The sequence below is a fragment of the Anthonomus grandis genome, chromosome 5 (genome assembly GCF_022605725.1).
Source record: "Anthonomus grandis grandis chromosome 5, icAntGran1.3, whole genome shotgun sequence".
Taxonomy (NCBI): domain Eukaryota; kingdom Metazoa; phylum Arthropoda; class Insecta; order Coleoptera; family Curculionidae; genus Anthonomus; species Anthonomus grandis.
Window position 1 is genome coordinate 37,640,371 of NC_065550.1, and position 26,608 is coordinate 37,666,978.

General features: G+C 33.6%; 2 protein-coding genes across 3 annotated transcripts; one reads left to right on the forward strand and one right to left on the reverse strand.

Annotated features, from left to right (window-relative positions):
• The first annotated feature begins 20 nt into the window (after window positions 1–20).
• Window positions 21–13,342, forward strand: LOC126736112 (protein ERGIC-53). 2 transcript variants are annotated; one of them, XM_050440334.1, is made up of 9 exons: window positions 23–243; window positions 595–749; window positions 808–980; window positions 1,035–1,327; window positions 1,385–1,482; window positions 5,635–5,769; window positions 5,834–6,160; window positions 6,228–6,346; window positions 12,951–13,342. In XM_050440334.1, the coding sequence occupies exons 1-9, from the start codon at window positions 75–77 to the stop codon at window positions 12,985–12,987; spliced, it is 1,506 nt and encodes a 501-aa protein (XP_050296291.1). In that variant the 5' UTR covers window positions 23–74; the 3' UTR covers window positions 12,988–13,342. The 2 variants fall into 2 exon arrangements, with proteins under 2 accessions (XP_050296290.1, XP_050296291.1); XM_050440333.1 differs by having other exon boundaries at window positions 21–243; window positions 1,035–1,482.
• LOC126736110 (nucleolar GTP-binding protein 1) lies at window positions 13,343–26,473 on the reverse strand. Its single transcript, XM_050440331.1, has 9 exons — window positions 26,304–26,473; window positions 25,765–26,239; window positions 24,449–24,984; window positions 24,186–24,393; window positions 23,939–24,134; window positions 17,893–17,977; window positions 17,724–17,838; window positions 13,630–13,739; window positions 13,343–13,567 (listed from the first exon to the last, which is right to left on the reverse strand). Exons 1-9 carry the CDS (start codon window positions 26,349–26,351, stop codon window positions 13,412–13,414), a joined length of 1,929 nt encoding a protein of 642 aa, XP_050296288.1. The 5' UTR covers window positions 26,352–26,473; the 3' UTR covers window positions 13,343–13,411.
• Window positions 26,474–26,608: the final 135 nt, after the last annotated feature.

The following is a 26,608-nucleotide window of genomic DNA, read 5'->3' on the forward strand; positions in this document are numbered from 1 at the left end:
GAATATCGAGGTTGACACACGTCAGCTGTCTCCGACACTGCCAACTTGTCCCTTATCCGCTACTAAATGTAAACATGGAGCGAGCAGTTAAAGTTTCCGGTATAGTCGCGTTAATATTCGTAATTCTGTTTAATTCGATCGCCAGTAATATCGTGCACAAAAAGTTCGAGTACAAATATTCGTTCAAGCCGCCCTATTTGGCCCAGAGGGATGGTTCGGTGCCGTTTTGGGAATACGGTGGAAGTAAGTTACACGTCAGTCGAAATCCGAGGCTAGTTACGACCTACGTGTCGTATCGTTGTGCTGGTCGCACTTACGTTCGGTGTATGTTTAGTTGCCCGGCCGTTGGTCCTAACTTGATTCGAAATTTTGACACGTATATAACCTAAAAATATTTTGGGGGCTCAGTTTTTTTCAAAATTGAACAGATTTATGTATGAAACTCGCACTGATTCACTCTGAAAATGAGAAATTGATATTTGTTCATTGCTGCCCACTAAAAAAACTTTGCGGAAACCTAAAAATAACTTGGGCGCCCTAATAGAGTCTTTTAATTCAATTTTTACTTTATTTGGCCTCCCTGAATTATTTCAGATGCCATAGCAAGTTCCGAAAACGTGAGGCTGGCCCCCTCGTTAAAAAGTCAAAAAGGTGCAATATGGAGCAAGAATCAGGTGCCTTTTCAATTCTGGGAAGTCGATATCGCCTTCAGGATCAGTGGTAGGGGTAGAATAGGGGCCGATGGTATGGTAAGTGCTGGAGACTTTATATTAGTCTAAGGGTGGAGTTGAAAAAAGTGGTTTTTAGGCATTTTGGTATGTCCAGCAAAAAGGAGACTACGATGGCCCAGTCTTTGGATCATCAGAGAAATGGAATGGTTTGGCCATCTTTTTTGATTCTTTCGATAACGATAATAAGCACAATAACCCTCATATTTATGCTGTTTTGAATGATGGGAATGTCGTGTTCGATCATGCCAAGTAAACAAGTGTGTTTTACCAGTAGTTTTTTCTTATTTAAACTTTGTTTTTTAGTGATGGTACTAATCAGCAACTTGCCGGCTGCATGAGAGACTTTAGGAATAAGCCTTTTCCAACCAGAGCAAGAATCGACTATTACAACAACGTACTTACTGTACTCGTTCATAATGGGATGACCAACAACGAGGCGGATTATGAGATGTGTTTCAGGGTGGAAAACGTTCATTTGCCCAAAAACGGGTATTTCGGCCTCTCTGCCGCCACTGGAGGATTAGCCGATGATCATGACGTTATTCATTTTTTGACCAGCAGCTACGGTGCCCCAGGGGCAACAACTCCGGGACAAAGTGAGCATTTTTTGCAGCTTAGTGGAGTGTTTTTTAAGTCAATCAATCATATTTCAGCAATGAGTGAGGACCAACAGAAGCTTCAGCAAGAATATATGGATTATCAAAAAAAATTGGAGGAGCAAAAAGAGCAGTACAGGAAAGAAAACCCCGATGTAAGTTATCAAGTTAATTGTGTGTTCTAGGGTCTACTATAGGAATGTTAATGATTTATCTTTTTGATGAGGTACTTAAAAAGCCTGGAATAGGAATTTCAATTGCCTGGAAAGAGAGATTCAAATAATTCAAATTTAAATAGTTTAATTCCCAATTACAAAACAATCGAAATAATTCAAATTAAAACAGTACAAGTTATAAACACCTTAAATAAGTAGTACAAAAAAAAATATTATAAGATCCAATATAGAGTGATAACAAAATTTAAAACAATAGCATAATTGTAAGAATATAAGACACACTAACCAAATGATAACAATCACAGAAAAATAATCAGGTATCATTCAAATTAAGAGAGGAACACATCCTTTTTTTAAAAACATATTCAGTGCTGCTAAAGATGTCGACATCTATAGCATTCATCTGATTATACCATGTACAAGCACGGCACAGTGGAGCTTTGCTGGACAGATTTGTTAAGTTAAGAGAGGGATAACATATATGGTGCCTCCTTGTAGTGGCAGGAGGAACAAATAGAGGTAGCCTCTCTAAGAGCTCAGAACAATCAATTTTATTATTGCAAAGTTTATATAAAAATATCTGACTAGAGAGAATAGTATTTTGCTTTAGTGACAAATAGTTGAATCTATTCAGCAGGTGCTCCTGTTCCACACCTCTTACTGGATATACTCCATCCAACTTAACAGAAAGTAACTTTAAGAATCTGCGCTGTACATACTCCAGTCTGTTAACATGATCATCATAGATGGGGAACCACAACATAGAGCCATACATTAATTTAGACTTTACTAATGAATTGTACAATACAGTCAAGCTGGATATATTCCTAAATTGAAAGGTGGACCTTACTATAAACCCGAGGGATTTTAAGGCTGAACCAGTGACCTGTGCTACATGCTGGTTGAATGTGAGCCTCTTATCTACTTCAATGCCCAAATCCTTCACTGAAGAACAGTCTAGCAACTGAGAACCACTCAATATATATGGGTATAAAATCTCTTCATGAAGAATGGAAATTGTTTACATTTGTCACAGTTTAGGGGTAGTTTATTTCTTTCACACCATTCAAAGACCCTCTTGCAGCTTCAGGCAGTCCAGCATAGTACGAATGATACGAAACAACTTCAGGTCATCAGCGAATAAAAGACAGAAACTCTCCATACAATCAACAAAATCATTAATAAATAGATTGAACAGCATTGGGGCGAGGTTACTGCCTTGGGGCGCACTACTCGAAGCCACGTAATACTCAGACCTAAAACCATTAAATTCAACATACTGAAGCCTGCCAGTCGGATATGAGATGAAGAACTCCACCAGACAAGGATGAAATCCAGCCAAAGCCAGCTTCCGTGATCCAGCCGATCAAAAGCCTTCGAGAAGTCTGTGTACAGCGCATCTAACTGGCTTTTCTGATTTATAGCTAGATATGCTGTTTCCAAGAAACAAGCCATATTAGTGACAGTAGATCTTTTCTGAAATAAACCATGCTGCTTCTCTGTAATTATGTGCTTAATTTGAGGAGACAATTGATCGTGCACACATATCTCAAAGGCCTTTAAAAATTAGAGAGCATTGACACCAGTCTGTAGTTCTCTATTCTGCCATGGTCGCCACTCTTAAACACTGGATATATTTTAGCATTTTTCCACTCTTCCGGAAATGTATTGGTCTTGAGTGATAAGTTGAAGATTTGGAAGAGTGGTACAGCCAGGGCCGATGCACAATCACGCAAAAGAAATGAAGGTATTTGGTCAGGACCCGCAGTTTCTTTGTTTTTTAACTTCTGCAAAGCTTTTCTTACATCACATACACCAAAATGTTGTCTGAACCATATGTATCAGATTCTTTGGGCTGAGCAATAGAGGATTCAACATAAACACTCCTGAAAAAATCAGAAAAAGCATTTACAATACTTTTAGGACCCACAACAGTGGTATCTTTATAGCTCATAGAACCTGGAATGCGAGAGTTGTTTCGTTTAAGGTGAATGAACCTCCAGAATTGCTTTGGATCACTCCGAATAGCTGACTCAGTCCTGGATATATACTCGTGATAAGCAAGATCCATTTTTGTTTTTACTACCCTCCTAGCAGCTCTAAAATCGTCATAAGCAGCAGAGCACCGTGTATGAAGCCATCTCCTATGTAGCCTAGACTTTAATTTTAATAATTTCCTAATTTCATGAGTGTACCACACAGGATATGATATATTTACTATTAGAGGCTCGAAAACGAGGAACAGCCCTCCGAAAATTATACTTAGGACTCTCATTGTTGGAGAGGAAATCTGTAACACTCTCGAATTTGACAAGATTCAACGAGATATTAATAGCAGGGTGATATGCATCCTCAGTAACAAGGGGTTGGTCGTCCCTATCCGCAGAACACTGGCAGTTGGAGACGACTAGATCAAGCAAATTATTGTTGCAGTTAAGGGCATTGTTAAATTGAGAGAGATTCAAAAACGCCATAAAATCCCTTAGGCCAGCAAGTTTAGTGTTACAATCATAAACATTATCCTGTATAAACCTCATATTAAACAACAACAAAATATTTTGGTTCTGAATTGCTCTAAAAGAGGAAAGATAATCAAAGAGAGACAAGTAAATTTCTAAAGGCGAGTTTGGTGATATATATATAACAAAAATATAAACACTTGTCTTGTTTACAGACACCCTGCAACCCACAATATCCATAGATGGTAGTATGACCTCCAAGTCCTTAAAATCAACCCTGACAGATGCCAAGTCATGTCTAACAGCAACAAGAACTCCACCTCCTCTTTTGACTTCAAGAGCCTCGAGATTTCGGTCCTTACGATACACTAAATAGTTATTTTCAAAAAGTTCCCGATCCCGTACACCATCCTGAATCCAAGTCTCAGATACACATATAAGTTGATAATCGCCACCGGACACTGACTTGTAGAATTCGTGTGCTTTGCTATTAAGTCCCCAAACATTCTGGTAAATTGCAGAGATATCCCTGTTGGACAAGGCTATTGGTTTTTTTGTTTACGATTGTTATCCAAAGCCACAATCTTCTGGGATACATTGGAGTAGACAATTCTCAGATTTGACTCACCAGCCTCCGTACGCCTCTGAAGTTCTGTCTTCAAATTTCGATACTCCTGTTGTTGCTTCGGTGTTTTACCCATACTTAGAGACAGGTGTTTCAAATTAGTACTTGTTTTGAGTTTGACGGCGTTAGCAATCACCATTTGGAGACATCTTGAGATTTGGAAGACATCTGAAATGGCTTGAAATGCCTGGAATAGAATTGAAAAATGCTCTAAATGTCTGTAGAGAAATTGAAAATAATGGACTTCATGCATTGAAATTCCTAGAAAAATTTATAAAATGACTCCAAATTTTTGGAGAAATTAATAGAAATGCTTAGAAAAATACAATTACAATCATATTTTGACTTAGAGACCTTTGATAATTTACTAGGTACTTTTTATGTGCTTTGCTATCTTCTTTATAGTGACTTGTAGGACTTAAATGTACTTGTTGACAATATGTTTGCTTCTATCAGACATTTTCACCCCTTTAAACCTCCCTCTAACACTGGTCATATGACTCGCCAGGTTAACGATTTTCCCTTACCAATCCCTACATCCTCCCTCATCAAGAACTCACTTATATACCTTAGCAAAAAAATTTACAACCATGTTCCTCTATGTATCAGACAAATTTAAGAAGTTAAGAGATTCAAAAAGGAATTAAAATCACTTTTATTATCCAGGGCATATTATAGCCTTGATTTTTTTAATGATACCTTTTAACCTGTGCTCTGACATCATCTTAGTGTTTTAGTTTTGTTTCCTGTTAAATAATTTAATTTACTTCTTCTAAATTCTGTTTTATTGACAGTTTTACTTATTTTTTAATGAAATTTATCAAAAAGATGCTTTTTTTTTCTCAATCTGTTTTGTTATGATTAATTTTGGTAATGTGTGTAAATGTTATGGTAAAGTGTTTTAGATGTTATGTTTGTTTGAAATTTGAAATTTAAAGTAAATTTGGAATTTTTTAGTTTTTAGGATGCTGGTATACAAGATTTTGTTGTCTTACGTAATATAGCACATTTTCTTTCTTTCTTTCTTTCTTTTTCCAATTTTTTTAGATCAAACGTGAACCTGAAGACTGGTTTGAGTCGGACGACGAAAGGGAACTGAGACAGATCTACCAAAGCCTGTTGCAAATCCACGAATCCTCGAAGGAATTAAACCGAAAAGTGGACGAAGTGATTGGGAAACAAGTAAGTACAACCCCTTTAAACTAAACAAACGTTTTCATCCTCACACTCTATTTCAATTATTTAGGAAAGGACCATGAGTCTGATCTCGCATCAAGCCTCAGGAGGGGCCGTGGGGGCCAACGTACCGCCGCCGGCTCAGGGACAACCCGCCTACTCGGACACCATAAGGAGACACGAGGTGGACGCCCTGTTTAATTCCCAAAATAAAATCGACACCGTCGTCTCGGAAATCAGGAATTTCATCTTGGAGGTGAAGCAGCGGGTGGATACGGTGATAAATAATCAAGCGAGAGCACCTACGGCCCAGGTGCAGTCGGTCGGTTACGATACGCAATCGTTAGTGAGCGAAATGAGGGACGGATTGAATCACGTTAAGGTCAACATGGCGCAGGTGGGGTGGATGAATGAAATTGATTTTTTTCGTTTAATTTTTGAGGGTTTTTTTTTTTATATTTTAGATGGTGAATCAGATGAGCGCCAAAGACGGATGCCCCAACGTGAGCTGTGTGTCTGTTACCGGTGTCTTATTGATCGTGTTGGTGCAGTTGGTTATTATTTTGGGTTATAATATTTACAGGTGAGAGGAAGTGATGAAGGTCGATTTTTTTGCTTTCATACGATTTTTGACTAAAATGCGGAAATAGGTGTCTAATGAATTTATTAGAAGAAACTGTGTTCTAAATTTCATATCTCTGACTCTCTTGCTTTCAGAGATATAAGCACTTTGTCCCTAGAAATCACGATTTTTTTTTCAACTTTCAGGACTGATATCTCTATTTTTAACAGTTTTTGGGGAAAATCCTGAAATAGGTGTCTAATGAATTTATTTGAAGAAACTGTGTTTGAAATTTCACATCTCTAACTCTCTTAGTTTCAGAGATATGAGCACTTTGTTGCTAAAAATCACGATTTTTTTAAATAATTTTTTTTTTCAACTTTCAAGACTGATTTTTCTATTTTTAACAATTTTTGGAGAAAATCCTGAAATAGGTGTCTAATGAATTGATTAGAAGAAACTGTGTTTGAAATTTCACATCTCTAACTTTCTTAGTTTCAGAGATATGAGCACTTTGTCCCTAAAAATCACCATTTTTTAAATAATTTTTTTTTTCAACTTTCAGGACTGATATCTCTATTTTTAACAGTTTTTGGGGAAAATCCTGAAATAGGTGTCTAATGAATTTATGGGAAGAAACTGTGTTTGAAATTTCACATCTCTAACTCTCTTAGTTTCAGAGATATGAGCACTTTGTCCCTAGGAATCACGATTTTTAAAAAAAAAATTTTTTTTTTTCAACTCTCAGGACTGATATCTCAATTTTTAACAGTTTTTGAGGACAATCCTGAAATAGGTGTCTAATGAATTTATTATAAGAAACCGTGTTTAAAATTTCACATCTCTAACTCTCTTAGTTTCAGAGATATGAGCACTTTGTCCCTAAAAATCACGATTTTTTTAAACATTTTTTTTTTCAACTTTCAGGACTGATATCTCTATTTTTAACAGTTTTTGGGGAAAATCCTGAAATAGGTGTCTAATGAATTTATTAGAAGAAACCGTGTTTAAAATTTCACATCTCTAACTCTCTTAGTTTCAGAGATATGAGCACTTTGTCCCTTGGAATCACGATTTTTTTTTAAATAATTTTTTTTAACTCTCAGGACTGACATCTCTATTTTTAACAGTTTTCGGGAAAAATCTTGAAATAGGTGTCTAATGAATTTTTTAGAAGAAACTATGTTTGAAATTTCACATCTCTAACTCTCTTAGTTTCAGAGATATGAGCACTTTGTCCCTAGGAATCACGATTTTTTTTTAAATAATTGTTTTTTTTCAATTCTCAGGACTGATATCTCTGTTTTTAACAGTTTTTGGGGAAAATCCTGAAATATGTGTCTAATGAATTTATTAGAAGAAACTGTGTTTGAAATTTCACATCTCTAACTCTCTTAGTTTCAGAGATATGAGCACTTTGTCCCTAAAAATCACGATTTTGTTAAATAATTTTTTTTTTCAACTTTCAGGACTGATATCTCTATTTTTAACCGTTTTTGGGGAAAATCCTGAAATAGGTGTCTAATGAATTTATGGGAAGAAACTGTGTTTGAAATTTCACATCTCTAACTCTCTTAGTTTCAGAGATATGAGCACTTTGTCCCTAGGAATCACGATTTTTAAAAAAAAAATTTTTTTTTTTCAACTCTCAGGACTGATATCTCAATTTTTAACAGTTTTTGAGGACAATCCTGAAATAGGTGTCTAATGAATTTATTATAAGAAACCGTGTTTAAAATTTCACATCTCTAACTCTCTTAGTTTCAGAGATATGAGCACTTTGTCCCTAAAAATCACGATTTTTTTAAACATTTTTTTTTTCAACTTTCAGGACTGATATCTCTATTTTTAACAGTTTTTGGGGAAAATCCTGAAATAGGTGTCTAATGAATTTATTAGAAGAAACCGTGTTTAAAATTTCACATCTCTAACTCTCTTAGTTTCAGAGATATGAGCACTTTGTCCCTTGGAATCACGATTTTTTTTTAAATAATTTTTTTTAACTCTCAGGACTGACATCTCTATTTTTAACAGTTTTCGGGAAAAATCTTGAAATAGGTGTCTAATGAATTTTTTAGAAGAAACTATGTTTGAAATTTCACATCTCTAACTCTCTTAGTTTCAGAGATATGAGCACTTTGTCCCTAGGAATCACGATTTTTTTTTAAATAATTGTTTTTTTTCAATTCTCAGGACTGATATCTCTGTTTTTAACAGTTTTTGGGGAAAATCCTGAAATATGTGTCTAATGAATTTATTAGAAGAAACTGTGTTTGAAATTTCACATCTCTAACTCTCTTAGTTTCAGAGATATGAGCACTTTGTCCCTAAAAATCACGATTTTGTTAAATAATTTTTTTTTTCAACTTTCAGGACTGATATCTCTATTTTTAACCGTTTTTGGGGAAAATCCTGAAATAGGTGTCTAATGAATTTATTAGAAGAAACTGTGTTTGAAATTTCACATCTCTAACTCTCTTAGTTTCAGAGATATGAGCACTTTGTCCCTAAAAATCACGATTTTGTTAAATAATTTTTTTTTTCAACTTTCAGGACTGATATCTCTATTTTTAACCGTTTTTGGGGAAAATCCTGAAATAGGTGTCTAATGAATTGATTAGAAGAAACTGTGTTTGAAATTTCACATCTCTAACTTTCTTAGTTTCAGAGATATGAGCACTTTGTCCCTAAAAATCACCATTTTTTAAATAATTTTTTTTTTCAACTTTCAGGACTGATATCTCTATTTTTAACAGTTTTTGGGGAAAATCCTGAAATAGGTGTCTAATGAATTTATGGGAAGAAACTGTGTTTGAAATTTCACATCTCTAACTTTCTTAGTTTCAGAGATATGAGCACTTTGTCCCTAAAAATCACGATTTTGTTAAATAATTTTTTTTTTCAACTTTCAGGACTGATATCTCTATTTTTAACCGTTTTTGGGGAAAATCCTGAAATAGGTGTCTAATGAATTGATTAGAAGAAACTGTCTTTGAAATTTCACATCTCTAACTCTCTTAGTTTCAGAGATATGAGCACTTTGTCCCTAAAAATCACGATTTTGTTAAATAATTTTTTTTTTCAACTTTCAGGACTGATATCTCTATTTTTAACCGTTTTTGGGGAAAATCCTGAAATAGGTGTCTAATGAATTGATTAGAAGAAACTGTGTTTGAAATTTCACATCTCTAACTCTCTTAGTTTCAGAGATATGAGCACTTTGTCCCTAGGAATCACGATTTTAAAAAAAAAAATTTTTTTTTTTCAACTCTCAGGACTGATATCTCTATTTTTAACAGTTTTTGGGGAAAATCCTGAAATAGGTGTCTAATGAATTTATGGGAAGAAACTGTGTTTGAAATTTCACATCTCTAACTTTCTTAGTTTCAGAGATATGAGCACTTTGTCCCTAAAAATCACGATTTTGTTAAATAATTTTTTTTTTCAACTTTCAGGACTGATATCTCTATTTTTAACCGTTTTTGGGGAAAATCCTGAAATAGGTGTCTAATGAATTGATTAGAAGAAACTGTGTTTGAAATTTCACATCTCTAACTCTCTTAGTTTCAGAGATATGAGCACTTTGTCCCTAAAAATCACGATTTTGTTAAATAATTTTTTTTTTCAACTTTCAGGACTGATATCTCTATTTTTAACCGTTTTTGGGGAAAATCCTGAAATAGGTGTCTAATGAATTGATTAGAAGAAACTGTGTTTGAAATTTCACATCTCTAACTTTCTTAGTTTCAGAGATATGAGCACTTTGTCCCTAAAAATCACCATTTTTTTAAATAATTTTTTTTTCAACTTTCAGGACTGATATCTCCATTTTTAACAATTTTTGGGAAAAATTCTGAAATAGGTGTCTAATGAATTGATTAGAAGAAACTGTGTTTGAAATTTTACATCTCTAACTCTCTTAGTTTCAGAGATATGAGCACTTTGTCCCTAAAAATCACCATTTTTTAAATAATTTTTTTTTTTCAACTTTCAGGACTGATATCTCTATTTTTAACAGTTTTTGGGGAAAATCCTGAAATAGGTGTCTAATGAATTTATAAGAAGAAACTGTGTTTGAAATTTGACATCTCTAGCTCTCTTAGTTTCAGAGATATGAGCACTTTGTCCCTAGAAATCACGATTTTTTTACAGAATTTTTTTTTTTCAACTTTCAGGACCGATATCTCTATTTTTAAGAGTTTTTGGGGAAAATCCTGAAATAGGTGTCTAAAGATTTTATTAGAAGAAACTGTGTTTGAAATTTCACATCTCTAACTCTCTTAGTTTCAGAGATATGAGCACTTTGTCGCTAAAAATCACGATTTTTTTAAGGAATTTTTTTTTTCAACTTTTAAGACTGACATCTCTATTTTTAACAGTTTTTGGGAAAAATCCTGAAATAGGTGTCTAATGAATTTTTTAGAAGAAACTGTGTTTGAAATTTCACATCTCTGACTCTCTTAGTTTCAGAGATATGAGCACTTTGTCCCTAAAAATCACGATTTTTTTTTATGAATTTTTTTTTCAACTTTCAGGACTGATATCTCTCTTTTTAACAGTTTTGGGGGAAAATCCTGAAATAGGTGTCTAATGAATTTTTTAGAAGAAACTGTGTTTGAAATTTCACATCTCTAACTCTCTTAGTTTCAGAGATATGAGCACTTTGTCCCTAAAAATCTGATTTTTTTAAACATTTTTTTTTCAATTTGCAGAACTGATATCTTTATTTTTAACAGTTTTTGGGGAAAATCCTGAAATAGGTGTCTAATGAATTTATTAGAAGAAACTGTGTTTGAAATTTCACATCTCTGACTCTCTTAGTTTCAGAGATATGAACACTTTGTCCCTAAAAATCACGATTTTTTTAAAGAATCTTTTTTTCAACTTTTAGGACTAATATCTCTATTTTTAACAGTTTTTGGGGAAAATCCTGAAATAGGTGTCTAAAGATTTTATTAGAAGAAACTGTGTTTGAAAATTCACATCTCTGACTCTCTTAGTTTCAGAGATATGAGCACTTTGTCCCTAAAAATCACGATTTTTTTAAATAATTTTTTTTTTCAACTTTCAGGACTGATATCTCTATTTTTAACAGTTTTTGGGGAAAATCCTGAAATAGGTGTCTAATGAATTTATTAGAAGAAACTGTGTTTAAAATTTCACATCTCTAACTCTCTTAGTTTCAGAGATATGAGCACTTTGTCCCTAGGAATCACGATTTTTAAAAAAAAAATTTTTTTTTTTCAACTCTCAGGACTGATATCTCAATTTTTAACAGTTTTTGAGGACAATCCTGAAATAGGTGTCTAATGAATTTATTATAAGAAACCGTGTTTAAAATTTCACATCTCTAACTCTCTTAGTTTCAGAGATATGAGCACTTTGTCCCTAAAAATCACGATTTTTTTAAACATTTTTTTTTTCAACTTTCAGGACTGATATCTCTATTTTTAACAGTTTTTGGGGAAAATCCTAAAATAGGTGTCTAATGAATTTATTAGAAGAAACTGTGTTTGAAATTTCACATCTCTAACTCTCTTAGTTTCAGAGATATGAGCACTTTGTCTCTAAAAATCACGATTTTTTTAAATAATTTTTTTTTCAACTTTCAGGACTGATATCTCTATTTTTAAGAGTTTTTGGGGAAAATCCTGAAATAGGTGTCTAATGAATTTATTAGAAGAAACTGTGTTTGAAATTTCACATCTCTAACTCTCTTAGTTTCAGAGATATGAGCACGTTGTCCCTAAAAATCACGATTTTTAAAAAAAAAAAAAATTTTTCAACCTTCAGGACTGATATCTCTATTTTTAACAGTTTTTGGGAAAAATCCTGAAATAGGTGTCTAATGAATTTTTTAGAAGAAACTGTGTTTGAAATTTCACATCTCTGACTCTCTTAGTTTCAGAGATATGAGCACTTTGTCTCTAAAAATCACGATTTTCTTAAATAATTTTTTTTTCAACTTTCAGGACTGATATCTCTATTTTTAAGAGTTTTTGGGGAAAATCCTGAAATAGGTGTCTAATGAATTTATTAGAAGAAACTGTGTTTGAAATTTCATATCTCTAACTCTCTTAGTTTCAGAGATATGAGCACTTTGTCTCTAAAAATCACGATTTTTTTTAAATAATTTTTTTTTTCAACTTACAGGACTGATATCTCTATTTTTAAAAGTTTTGGGGGAAAACCCTAAAATAGGTGTCCAATGCATTTACTAGAAAAAATTGTGTTCCAAATTTCACATGTGTAACTCTGATGGTTTTAGAAAAATGAGTATTTTGTTCCATGGAATATTAATTTTTTTATAATAGGATATATTATACCTAACTTCCAAGGCTAATTTTTCCATATTGAACAGCGTTTAGAGAAGACCTTAAAATAAAACTAATATATGTATTTATAGAAGAGATTATGTTCAAAATTTCACATCTCTGACTCTCCTAATTTCAGAGATATGGGACACTTCGTCACTAGAAATCCCATTAATTTTTTTATGAGGAAAACCCTGAAACAGGTTTTTAATGAATCTAATAGAACAAGCTGTGCTCCAAATTCATACCTCTAACTCTCTTATTATTAAATTATTAGCAAAATACTAATTTTTTTATCTGGTCATTTTTAGGGACAGCAAAGACAGCCAATCGAAGAAATTCTACTAAATCCTCTTCCAAGCCCAAAACTATAGCAAATTTAGGACAAAACACTTGAGATTGATTAATTGCTACTTGTATCAGAGTATTTTGTTATATTTTTTTTTTGTATAGTATATATAAGTGCAAATCTTTTTTTCCAACTTAGCTCTCTTAGGACGTATTTCTACTGTAAACCAGAACATAATTTTATAATTATTATCCTCTTGTTGGTTGTAAATTTTATTGTTACTATTTTTTGTTTGTTATTGATTGATGTTCACCTCTCAAAAAAAAACTTTATTCAGTGCGTGCGTGTCGGTGATAAAGACAAATAAACTGTAAATTATTTGCCCAATAAACTGTGGATCTTTTTATAAGAAAATTTGCCGTTTAATATATTTTTTATTTCCTTTAAATCCATATAATAGCAACAACAATATTTAAAAATAGATTATCTCCTATCGGTTTTTCCCACTCCTCGTTTACCGGTGAACAAGTGTTTCGGCATTTTGTTTCCGATAAATCTGTCTGCTTCGCCCTTAAGTCCCATCCTGCCCACCTTCTTGGCGATGGCCCTATGGGCGATTTTATCCAGTTTTTTCTTCATCTAAAGAAGAGAAATAGTTTTAAAAAAAAAATTAGTGACAGAGCCTTAGCTATGAAACTCACGGCCAAATCCTTAATTCCTTGCTCGTTCCTCGGAGGTTTCACCAAAGCCCTCGACTTGCTTAAAGGTCTGCCGTTGTCCACGTCCATTTTCGCTTTTTTACTAGGCGGACCTAAAAATTCAAAATAAATTTATTTATCAATAAAATTACAAACATAATTATCAATTTATAGTAAATAAACCATTATGATAAATAGGACCATGCCTTGATTATGAAACCGTTAGCTTAGGTGCAAAGCCCTTTTTTTTTAAAAGAATAATAAATAAAAGCAAAGAATAATAATAACTATTAACCTGGCCAATATAAGTACTTTTTTTAATACGAATTAATTTTTTGTTTCTTTTTTAAACTTTTTGAGCGCGGATACCAAAGCCCTATAAAAAAATGTATATAGCTATTTTCACGGTTTAACACCTTAATTGTATTTATTTCAAATTAAATTAAGCATTCCATTGCTGATATTTTTTAAATACTCCTATTGAAAATTGTTTATTCCAAAGTTGAGAGGCTACAAAAACAAAAGATTTTTTAAAATTTGTGTATCTATGCTGTGGGACTCTAAATAAATTTATAAATCTAGTGTTATACACATGAAGATGATTTTTAAAATTATTTACTAAATATAGAGGCTCTCCAATTTTTAAAATGTTATGAATATGATTTTTCATATTCAAAATAAAATTGTTATTTAAATACGGAGGAATATGATTCCTAAATGGTATTTTGAATGCAAAACACATACAGCAGTTTTGGAGTTTTTGTATAGAGTACCTAAGCAGTTGTTTCAGTCAAGGAATCAGAATATAAAACATCACAGTAATCGGGCAAAGAGAGAACTAATGAATTACATAAATAATATTTAATATTGGTAAATAGTTTTTTAGGACATATAGTTTTTATATGAGTTTGAAATGTAATACTACTGTCAAAATACACGCCCAGATTTTTGACTACTGGTAACTGAACATTTCGAAGCTGTGCATGAAAATTGGGAGAAACCTCAAAAGCACTTTTGCCACAGCCCAGTATTATTGTATATAGTAGTACCAGTACTTTTTAAATCCTGATTAAACTGAAATTGAGCTATAAAGACCGGTCCCATACATCAGCCTTTAACTCGGTAGTGATTTACATTCTTCATTTAATCATTGTAACGACCCGGGCAGCGAGTACGGAGGTTTATTTTTAAACATTATTATCATTTTTCATTAGGGAATATACGAGTATGGCAGCGAAACTTAACGACATTTTTTTTATGTTAAAAAGTTCATGAAATCAACCAGTTATATCCAGCGTTCCACTGTGGAAAGACTATCATTTGTTCAATTGGTGCCACTTTTTTGACCCTGGACTAAAGGACAGTAAAACATAAAAAGTCATTTCATCAAAGAATAAAAAACATTAAGTTAGTTGCCTAAGGATGCTAGAAAATGCTACCATACTAATTAATATTATGCATGATGTTTGTAACATTATTAAAATTAGGCAATAGAAATTATTAGGGAGATTTTGTAGGTAAAATTTTAAATCTATAGTCTTAAATTTGGTTAATGAAGCTAGGAAAATTCCTTTTAAGACTAAGATTAGATACCCTATTATTGCAAAATCAAAAAAAAAGCGTTATTTTAGTCTATTTAGAGGAACCTGTTCTGTAATTGATAATCCAAGATTTGATCAACAGTTTTTCAGGAATACAGTCAGTATACATTTCAAATATTAATAACCACTAAAATTCTTTCAAAAAACTAAGGCAAATTTATTTGAATGATTTCATGTATTATGTCACTTGAAAAATAATTGAAGAAACGTCAAAACGCAGCCTCCTATTCAAGAAATCATCAAAGCTTTCTATTATGCGTATATTATTCTCTAAAATCTTAAATGTTTGAGCATAAAAATAGTAGAAAATATATTACTTTTATTAAATAAAATTGTTATTGCTTTTGAATTGATTTCTGTCACCAAAAATAAGCTTAACATAAGATGAGCAAAGACAAATAAATGTGCTCCTTTTATGAATGGAAAACACTAAAATATTCCTAATTTTAGAAAGCATTCGCAATTTAATCATATCTGTCTTGATTCCACCCTGTATAGACCATATAAACCTTTCATAATTTTTGGGTTCAACAAATCAATATTCCAGTATTTTTCTTATTGACTACTAATACAAAAACAAAAATATTTTAATTTTTCAAACAGCTTATAGTCTATTTTATGAGGAGTGTTATTTCAAAAAGGGACATGTCCACAAAAATTCAAAATACGTTTTATACTGATTTTTCTATCTTTTCTATCATTCCTATCGACTAACCCCTTCAAATCGTTTCAAAAAAATACATGTCCCCGTTAAATTCCCATATGAAGGTGTCGATCAAAGCTAGACATGTCCGCCTCACATGAAACTTAAATCTGTTTTATTCAAAATCGGACAAGTCCACTATTATTTCTTACGGGCAAACACCGATTTTATCCAAAATCAGACATGTCCATTTTGTGCCCGCTTTCTGCTATTTCTGTTATGACGATTCAATTACACCAACTTTTAATTGCAACGCATCTCGGTTTGAGAGTAGGTAGTGGGGGAACCGCGTAATCGTTGTAAGCACATCTCGCTGGCGGTTTTTTAGTTTTCGTTGGTTTTAGTTACGTAATTACGATCGACGAGTCTAGACAAGAGAAGAGGTATTATTGTCGTTTGAACCATCCGCATATTGCTGTAATGTTGAGCGTTTTACACAAGATATGATGTAAGCAACATATAAAGAAAAGAGCAATGGGCCTAAAAATGGAACCTTGCGGAACACCTAAAAAAAATTACTGCATCACCAGAAAATCCAAAATAATAGAGTTTTGCTAATAGCATTTCGTCTATCCAATTTCAATTTATCCCGATTTTTGTAAAGCCTTTGATCGTTTCAAGATTTTTGTCAATCCATTGAAAAACTACTCAATAATTCCTAAACTATTGTATTTTCAAATAGACTTCTAGGGATATTTTTCGTAAGAAAACTCATCTTATAGTATCGATGACTCTACTAAAATCTAACAACCCAAGACACGTTAATTCTTTTTTTTTTCTTCATTTTTTCTGATTTCATTAAGAAGGTTAACCAAACTGGTAGAAGTACTAAAGTTCTTTCTAAAACCTGCCCGACATTAAAGAATGTGATTTAATATATAACCAAATTTGTTAGTGAATACATTTTTCCAAGATTTTGAATACTAACTACTTATAGGCCTGACGTCTTTAAATTCCTTTGGATTACTGATAATTACCTTTTTTCAGATTATAGGATAAAAGTTTTGTAAAATGCAAGTAATGGCTTTAAACAAAAAGGCATACAGAGATGTAAATCTTTTAAAGAAAAAGCGTCTTCACCAATCGCATAAGAGTGAATGGTTTTTACAATTTTAAGTAAAGTTGATTGATCCATTATTATGTTTATGTGATATATAAAATTGTATTTTTTCATTAGTCGTTGTATTAGCTGTATTACTCAAATTTGTAAAATAATTATTAATAGCCGTCCTTGTTACGGCCGAGATTTAAATTATTTGCGTCCCTCCAGAATGCTCTGCCGTGTTTTTGAGACCTTAAATTAAATTAAGTAATTTTTTCCCTAGCAATGGCATGTTTTGTGTAATTTCTTATTTGTCTGTAATATTGCAAGCGTGCTTTGTTTTAAATCCCTTCCTTTCCTTCCTTCATAAGCAATTTACTATTATTGGTAATCCACGGCGTAAATGGTTTATCGCTTATATTTCTAATTAAAAGAGGCGCACGCCTGTTTATTAAATACGCTATATTTTTATTGAAAATTTCTATTTTCTTATCTATATCAGGTGTGTAATAAATTTGATCCCAATTTAAATGACTTGCATTCATCCATAGGAAAATCTAATACTGAAAATACGTTATTATGGTCAGTTATATTTATAGAGATTTTTTTTATGATGAAGGTTTGATTAGTTATTATTAGATCAATAAGACTTAGTGGTTGTGGTAAAATTATGTCGAGTAGAATCAGTAATGACTTGCTTTAATGCACTTTTTAGCTATAAAAAGGCGATTTTAAATTGTTCCCTACTAACCAACTGATCTGGATCGTTGTTTGGTCTTAGTGAAGTTCGCCGCTTTACTGTTCGACATGTCTACACCCAAGTTTTCCATGCTCTTTCTCAGTTTATTAACCGAACGATCTCTAACCTAAAAAAGGACGCTCAAGAACTTTTGTAAAGGGATTTTTAAAAGAACAGTTACCTTTGAACCGACCGTTCTAGGCATAACAGGTTTTCTGCTTTGCTTATTGATGCGAGCCTCGTCTTTTAGTATGGCTTTTTGGTGTCTGTAAAAAATAAGGAATTACTTACTACCTGAAATATGCTTGAAAGTTTGCACTGTAAAATGCTATTAAACTCGAGTTGATATTTTCAATAATAAATGATTTATGACCCAACAGATTGCAAGTTCAAAGAATGCTTTATTATCATAGAACGTTACAATTCTGTTGACAAAGCTATAGTAAAGATAAAGTCAAATAAATAAATAAGAAATATAAGCTAAAATCCAGATGAAACCCTAAAATTTTTTTAAAAAAACAGAAATGGTCCATACTTGCAATGGATTCGTAGATTAAGGTAAAATGAAAATCGTGCAATCTTCCTGCACTAATTTATTAAACATCATTCAGTTTTTTAAAATTCACACACTCAGGGAGGGGATTTATAGATAATTTAAATAAAAAGGAACTCAAGTTACTTCCTATTGGATATACCCTGTATATTATTGTACAAAAATGACCAAATAAGAGTATTGAATTTCATTTCGTCATTTCCTTTTTAAGAAACTGCTGATTAGGGTATTATAATCTTTCTTCAGCAAAAGCGTGAATAAACAGTTTTTGATGCTCTCAGTCTTTTAAACACTGTCGAATCGAGATATTCGATAATTAAAAGTTTACTCGTTGCTTGTATCAAAACAGTTGTTTTATTTAATGCCCTTTTCCTATTATAAAACTTATTACTTCCCTGTGGTACACCTCAGAAGGTGCTTCAAGCTCTCCTGTACACTTTTTAAGCCAAGTTTCTATCTGCATTAATAAATGTGTTATGAACCAATATTCCAGGCATACAAATTTATTTATTTATTTAATTATTTACAAACGCCACAGTAAAAAAATCAATTATAGAGTAAGTGATAAAGCAAGTAAATAATTTATAGTATTCCTATTATACTATTCGCCTTAAATAAGTAACTGATAAATGAAAAATATCATATTTACTCTCCAAATTATTGTAGAGGCCACACATGAAAACTACAGGAGAATTTAGGTAATAGTTGGCACTAGGGAATTCAATCCCGCAAACCTGCGGGATAAAAATCATCGATTCCGCGGATCCTCAAGAATGCGGGATTGTTAACAATATTATATATAACTTTTTGTAATAAACCTATTCAACATGCTAATTGCTAAGAAAAGGTCTTATGTCTTATGCAATTATAAACAAACTATGGTAGATGTAAAAAAGTGTTTATTTCATATGCAAAATACATTAGTTAGTGGTTCAAGTACTTAGTTTAAAGGACACTGGTCACATTGATTTTGAAAGTATATTCGGAGAAAAGATAACATATCCAAGGTATCATCTTTTAAGTTTGATCTTAGTTTATTGCAAATATATCCTGCAGCTGAAAACGCACGCTTTCAAACAAGGTCATTTCATGTTTTAGTAACTGGTCAAGTGTTACTCGTGCTCGTACAGTCATAGGAGAAGCCTTTGATTCTGATACCTAGGCAGTACGAAGACTACTATTCAATTCCTCTTCTAAATAGTTCACGTCTTGTTGTTAGATTAGATAAAGGTATATTATCCTCCTCAACAACCTCAACATAAGTGGTCTGGGCTTCAGTTTGGCCTTCTTTCTAAAGACTTCTCTATTTGCAGCCTCTCAACCAAACTCTTTATTTCTGTTCGTAGTCTTGATTTGCTATGAAGTAAAAATGTACCATCTTGACTGTTGGTAGATGCTGACTGTTGTTCCAGAAATTCCAGATATTTGCCTGGATTTTCCAAATACAGTAACATACTTGTCAGTGATGAATGCTGCTCTTTTATCCTAGAACGTAAAGCTTTAGCCATTTCTTTACTCAATGCAGAATTGAATGAATCGCAGTGTAGTTTCAGTAGTAACTAGTGTTGCATCTTCGCGGCACTAAACGCTTACAGGCAGCTTAACTGGTTCTAATGCACGTTCAATATCTGTCAACGTATTACGTTCATCCTCAGTAAATGAATATGAAGATGATGTAATTTTAAGATCAATGAGAGCTTTAAATAAACACTCTCTGACGAGGTTGAACCTTGAAATCATTGCTGCAAGGCTGCTCCGACGTGCTTTACAATCTTTGACCGTTTGCAATTCTCTGCCAAATTTTCCTTTCAAGTCATTTCTCATGGGAGATTTTAAACTAAAATATTTTACAATTTGTCGTACTTTCTGAATCAGCGTCCTGAAAATACAAATATATTATTTAAGTTGAGAAATAGTTTTTTTTACCTGTAACTTGGTAGTAAATCTACCTGTGGAAATTCTTTATCTACGGAAAGGAGGTAGCACTGTTCTTCATCCTCAATGTCAATGTTGTCAGGCTTGCTACTACAAGTTAAATCTGATCTTGTAGATATTCCCTCTTGATGTGTAGACGTCGCAAACAGCTAGCTGCAGTCCATGAGCATAGCACAGTTGATGATGTACTGATAACAATCTGCCCACTTTCTTCATGACTGCAGCACCATCTGTCGTCGTTGCTGCGACAATATCTCGTTCAAGGTGGATGCCGAACTCCTTCAGTTTTTTTTTCAATTTCTCTTACACATGATTCGGCAGGAAAGCTACCGAGGATTCTCACTAGTCCTAAGTTCCAAAGACTAACGGATCCAGCGTTATAAATTTAGCGTTATAGTATTAGTTTCTCGTTTTTATTCCTTTAATGTACAGTCTATTGATTTTGTCTACAACATCTATGTTTTGAGTTTAGAGTTTTGAGTATAAGCATGCAGATTGAGATTTAAATAGCGCCGATTTCTTAAGGATGACCACTCATCAAATGTTATTGTGAATCGCTGTTTGGATTTTTTTAGAGCCTCGCGTTCTTCCATAGTTTTCTTTTTAATTGATTCTCCGTAGGCCATTACCATACCTTGCACCGTACCGGCAGATGAAGGCAATTTGTGGCCTTCTGATTCAAATAGTTGGCGCATATCGATCCATGTGATAAACTTTGCAAACGGTATACCGTCTTTAGCTACCATTCGGGACACTCTTTCTTTCATCCACACTTTCTTCTGAGATTGAAAATATTCCGGGATTTTTATTTTCTTAGGTAGCATAGAAGAACTAATGTCATTTGAGCCTGAGTGCTTAGAAATAAGGGTAGAACTAGTAAACGAACTCTTCGAGCTACTCGCAGTATTGGCACTATCAATGTCAATGTCAATAACGCAGTTATTCTTGGATTTTAAATTCAAGTTTGTAAGTGGGTGTAAAGACCTTTGGTAGAACGAACAGAGATTTTAATAATGCTTGGGCATAACTTACATTTACACTATCGGACAAAAGTAGAGAAACTTTTTAAATTTGCGTTTTATTTGAATACTTCAAAACTAATGCAGTTCTACACATAATGAAAATCAACAATAATTGTTAAGACTTAATTTGTATAAAGTAAAATAAATTGTAGAAGAAAATCCTAAGATTTAATTTAATTAAACAAAATATTTATGAGACAAAAGTAGAGAAACTAAATTTTATTCCAAAAGTACAAGTAATTTCTTATTTCTATCTTAGAAAAATTAATAGTAAGTAGAGTATCCCTTATTGGCAATCACCTCGCGGCATCGATTTGGCATGGATTCCAACAGTTTCATAATGGTTTCCTCTCCAATAGAATTCCAGGAATCTTGTAAAACTTTTATAAGATCACTTTTATTACTGATCTGATGTTGCCTTACACGCCAATCTAGTTCCTCCCAGAGGTTTTCAATCGGGTTAAGATCGGGACTTTGCGCAGGAAAGTCCATACCCCATTATATTTTCCGATAAAAACCAATCTTTGACAACCTTTGATTTATGTTTGGGGTCGTTATCTTGTAGGAATATCCAAGTCAAAGGTAAATTATCCTCAGCAAAGGGTAGCATTACATTTTGTAGGATGTCTAAATACACAAATCGATCCATGATACCCTCAATGATGTGTAATGGTCCTGTACCGAACCCAGAGAAGCAACCCCATACCGTGCAGGAGCCACCACCATGCTTTACCGTAGGCTGTGTATATCTTGGATCGAATCTTTTGCCTTGTGGTCGATGTACCCATGAGATTCCATCGGACCCAAACAAATTGAACTTACTTTCATCAGTAAAAAGAACTTTTTTCCAGTCGTTGGTTGTCCAATGCAAATATTTTTGTGCAAAGTTGAGTCGGGCCTTCTGATTCTTCTTGCTAATAAACGGCTTTTTAGCGGCTCTTCTACTAAATAATCCTCCTTCCCTCAGTCGTCTTTGTATGGTCTTAGAACTAACATTAACACCAGGTATTTCACTTAAAATTTTATTTGCTGATTTGTGAGGATCAGACTGGGCAATTCTTTTTATCATCATTTCCATGTGTTTGGTTGTTTTTCTTGGGCGGCCACTTTTTTTAATGCTTTTTGTTGAATTTCGTGTTTTAAAATTAGAAATTGTCTTGCTAACAACGGACTTATGCAAATTAAGCGTTTTACTAATGTCCACTTGTCGTATACCACTCTTGTGTGCATCAACTATTTTTCTACGAAGGTCTTCAGACAAATATCTTCCGCGAGGCATGTTGATTAAAAAAACTATGCAAAACTATCAACAGAACTCACGTAAAGCGAACTAAATACTAAATTTGGACGATTGATATTTAGGTTTCTCTACTTATGTCCATCCGAAAATATTTGAATTCTTTTATTGTAAATAAACAACTGATAAGAGGCATGTAAAATGCGGTAAAAAAACGCAGTTGTTGAGAACTACAATATTTGTAGTAAATATTTAATTTAAATACATGGTTTCCGTAAATCAAAGAATTTTTAGAAGTTTCTCTACTTTTGTCCGATAGTGTAGCTGTAAAACCATCTACAGATTTTAAGAAATGTTTCCAAACTAAACTTGAGCCTTTATTCTCTTTATAAACCACACTGACACTCATTTTAGCGATTATTAGTTTACATTCGATGTAATACGTAATTTATTTAACTGAAGAAATCGTTTCCAGCCACTAGTTAAACGCTTTCCAATTACGCACACACATAAATCGGAAAGTAAAATAACCTGTTTGTTTTGTTTGACTTACTTCCAATAGCCCAGCGGGAAATCCCGGACGACGAAGCGTCGGCGCTTGGTTATTCCCCTTGGATTTAAATCCGTGCAGTAATGCAATTATTATATAACAGATGTCCGACCAGATAAGTCCGTAATTATTTGTGAGTGGTTTTTTTGCTTTCTGGGGCGTTTTAAAAGACGTTTGTAGTTTTGTTGTCGAATACGGAATTTTAATATTGATTCCCGCAGATCCCGCACGGAAAATCCCGCAGAAACTTGGAGGGATCTAGCATTTGCGGGATTGGATTCCCTAGTTGGCACTATGGTTTCCACACTAAATAGTAAATTGAAACAAAATATCTTCATATATCGTCAAATATCTCAGAAAGCCTGGACTTCTCAGAAGAATTGTTTCTACATAAAAGACGCTTCAAGCTCTCCTATACGATAGACTTTTAAAATTAATTTTCTATCTGCATTAATAAACGAGTTACAACTAGTGTTGTAAAATGCTTGAGAATTTATTTTTCGAGAACGTTCCTCGAGCATGAACGAGCACGAACGAGAATTTTCAACACATACGAGCATAAATGAAAAAAATGCAAAGGAAAGTTCTATTTATTAAGTTAAACTTTCAAACAACCTATTTAGGAACTCTCCTCCGAACTATCCTCTCCCTCCTCGCGCTCGCTTGATTTTAAATCACTCAGACTTTCCGTTAAATCAAATTCAGACTCGTCAGACTCAGAAGAATCATCTTCAACGGTATTAATTTCAGCCCCAGATTTGGTAGTAGAACGTTCACATTTTTGGGGAACGTTCGGATTCATGCTCATTCGTGCTCTTGAGAAGAAACGTCACGAAAAAAGTCGTGAACGTTCGCGAACGTTCTTCGAGAATAAACGGGAACGTTCCATTGTTCACAACACTAGTTACAACCAATAAAAAATTTCCTTACCTAATCTGCAAGGCCAACTTCTTAATTTCTTGCATAGTTTCGTCAAGCTCCATCTTAGGCACCACATACATCCCGGTCTCCTCCCTTATTTCCTCCTCCTTCTCCAACTCGGCCAATTTCTCAAATATCTCCGGATCGATGTAATCGGCGACATTATGACCCTCCCAAAACTCTGGGATGATATCGTGCCTCTCCTCTGTAAAAATTAACATTAAAAAAAAAACCATTCTATCTCATATGAGTATACCTTCGGGTATATCAGTGTATTCCTTGGCCAAATCAACCACATAATCATCGCCCGCTTCGATTTCCTGATCCCTGGCCAGTTTCCTTTTTCTCTTTTCGGCCTCTTGTTGTTTTTTAGCCAAAATGGTTTCCGGAATACAGGGGGGGCGTTCTTTGTTATCCCTTGGCTTAGGCATGGCCACATGCAACCTATTTAACACCCCATCTACCTGTAATAACCCATCATGAATTTAATACACTGCAAAATGTAAATTATTAATTAACCTTCTTAGTTCTCATCTTCTGATCCACTCTGAAGCTCAACAGCTTCTCGCAGGCCTCCATTTTAACGTCCATCACCCCCTCATCATTCACAGTGGACATTTCCTTGATACATAACTCAGGATCATTTTCTATTTCTTTGAGCACCTCTCTTCTCTCCGGAGCCAAATCTTCCAACTTAACAATATCAATTTTATTGGCCACCACAATTAAGGGCTTATTGGCAAACAGTGGTTTTATCGATTCAAATAGTTTCACTTGTTCGTCCAAGGTGTGACCGCATTGCTCCGATAAATCCATAAAATACAACACACAGGCCCTCAAGTGGGCCAGGGCAGTAACCGCTTGCATTTCAATAACATTTCTTTCTTCAAGGGAATGGTCTAATATACCGGGAGTATCGATAACTTGCCATCTTAGATACTTGTAATCTGTGTGTCCTACGTAGAGGCTTTTCGTTGTAAAGGCATAGGGTTGCACCTCAACGTCGGCCCTGGTGATTTTGTTTATGAAAGAGGATTTTCCTACATTGGGAAAACCTAAAATATTGAAGGCACTTATACTACTACTTGAAAACAAAATTATTGATGATTAAATGGGAAACAATCAAAAGTGCAACAAAAGTAACAGAAAATAATCAATTAAATAAATAACACCTTTATTTAAGTATTTCTTTGCACATACAATGCAAAAACATATGAAAATGTACACTCACATCATATGCACAAGAATAATGCAACTGGCGAAGTTTAGCCTCCTGGCCATTCCTTCCACTCAACCAATTCTCCGGATATTAAGTTCACCATCTTTAAATGTTAACAGAGAAAATCCAATAGAATGCTTTTAAGAGATAACACTGAGGATAGTGAATCAAAGCATAATAATTGATCATGTGTTAGCAGATCTAGGTTCAAAGTTAGTGCATGACGATGCAAAGATTTACTGCAACTCTCTTTCAATGGTAAGATATTTAAAATCAAAGGTATAAATTTAGTCAAAATATAAGGCAAACTAATATATTATAATGTCGGGGGTTAAGTAAACTAATCCCGGTACCTAAAAATGAGCCACAAAATATAAAAACAGTAAAAATAATACCTGGAATAGTAGCAAAATGCTTCAGATGATGAAGCAGAGAGATGCTTGTAAAAAAAATTAAAAATCTGGGCAATTTATTGTATGATAAGTTAATAATAGAATTAAGACACTCAAAAATCATTTCTTTCATAAAGAATCGTCATAAATTCATGGCAGAAAGTCCCAAATATGTGACACATCAAGACAGTATTACTATGTTTAATATTTAAATAAAAACTTACCGCAAATGATAATAGTCCTGGTATAAGGGTCAATACTAGGCAACCGAGCTAAATGTTGCCTCACTTGTTCCAAATAAGTTAAATTAGACCCTTGCCTTTTCATTATGGTGGCCATACGACCCAGGGCGGCCCTCTTAAGTTGTTTACACCTATACAAAGAGTCTCCGAACTTAAGGAGACGAACATAATCTTTTGCAACATTGTCAATTAGATGTCTGGCAGTATTGATTTGCCCCAACGCGATCTTATAATGGTCCTTATCGTATAAAACGTTCATTAAATCGGCATAAAACGGATGGACATCGTCCAGTTTGGGAAATTCAGTTAAGATTTGGGTGAGTCGATCGTGGAAACTTTGCTGGGCGAATTTCACTTTGCGCATATAAAACGCTCGTATCCTGGTGATCTTGTATTGTTTGTGGACTACTGTAGGGGTTTTCCTTTGGGTTTTTGACAGGATTATATCGATAAAGTCCTAAAAAAAAAAAGGGTAAAATATTATGATTGAGGTTATGTTAGGATATGTTGCGCAAACTTACTTTTGAGGTAGGTACTACCGCGATCTTTTTAAAGTTGTACAGAGACATGTTGCCGGCCTATTTGCTGTGCTTTTTATGAATTATTATTGTTAAAGTACTGTATAAAAACAGTACGAATCTTCACACGTGCCTATTTGACACATGGAAAATTATTGAAGGGGTAGTTTGGTTCGGTGTTGCCAAGTTACTTACTGTGTAATTACCATAAAACAAATATTTAATAAAGTAACTGAGTTTTAAATGTTGTTAAAAATAGTTTCTATGAACTTCTCATTATTTGGAAATAATAAAAGTATTTTTGTGCA

Bases quoted from the DNA above. Each gene is read 5' to 3' on its own strand.
- LOC126736112 (XM_050440333.1), top strand. From the start codon at position 75: ATGGAGCGAGCAGTTAAAGTTTCCGGTATAGTCGCGTTAATATTCGTA. The intron at 5,770-5,833 runs GTAAGTACAACC...TCAATTATTTAG, and splicing joins ACGAAGTGATTGGGAAACAA to GAAAGGACCATGAGTCTGAT. The intron at 6,347-12,950 runs GTGAGAGGAAGT...GGTCATTTTTAG, and splicing joins TTGGGTTATAATATTTACAG to GGACAGCAAAGACAGCCAAT.
- LOC126736110 (XM_050440331.1), bottom strand. From the start codon at position 26,351: ATGTCTCTGTACAACTTTAAAAAGATCGCGGTAGTACCTACCTCAAAA. The intron at 26,240-26,303 runs GTAAGTTTGCGC...TTTTTTTTTTAG, and splicing joins CGGTAGTACCTACCTCAAAA to GACTTTATCGATATAATCCT. The intron at 17,978-23,938 runs GTAAGGAAATTT...TATTTTTTACAG, and splicing joins AAGTTGGCCTTGCAGATTAG to ACACCAAAAAGCCATACTAA.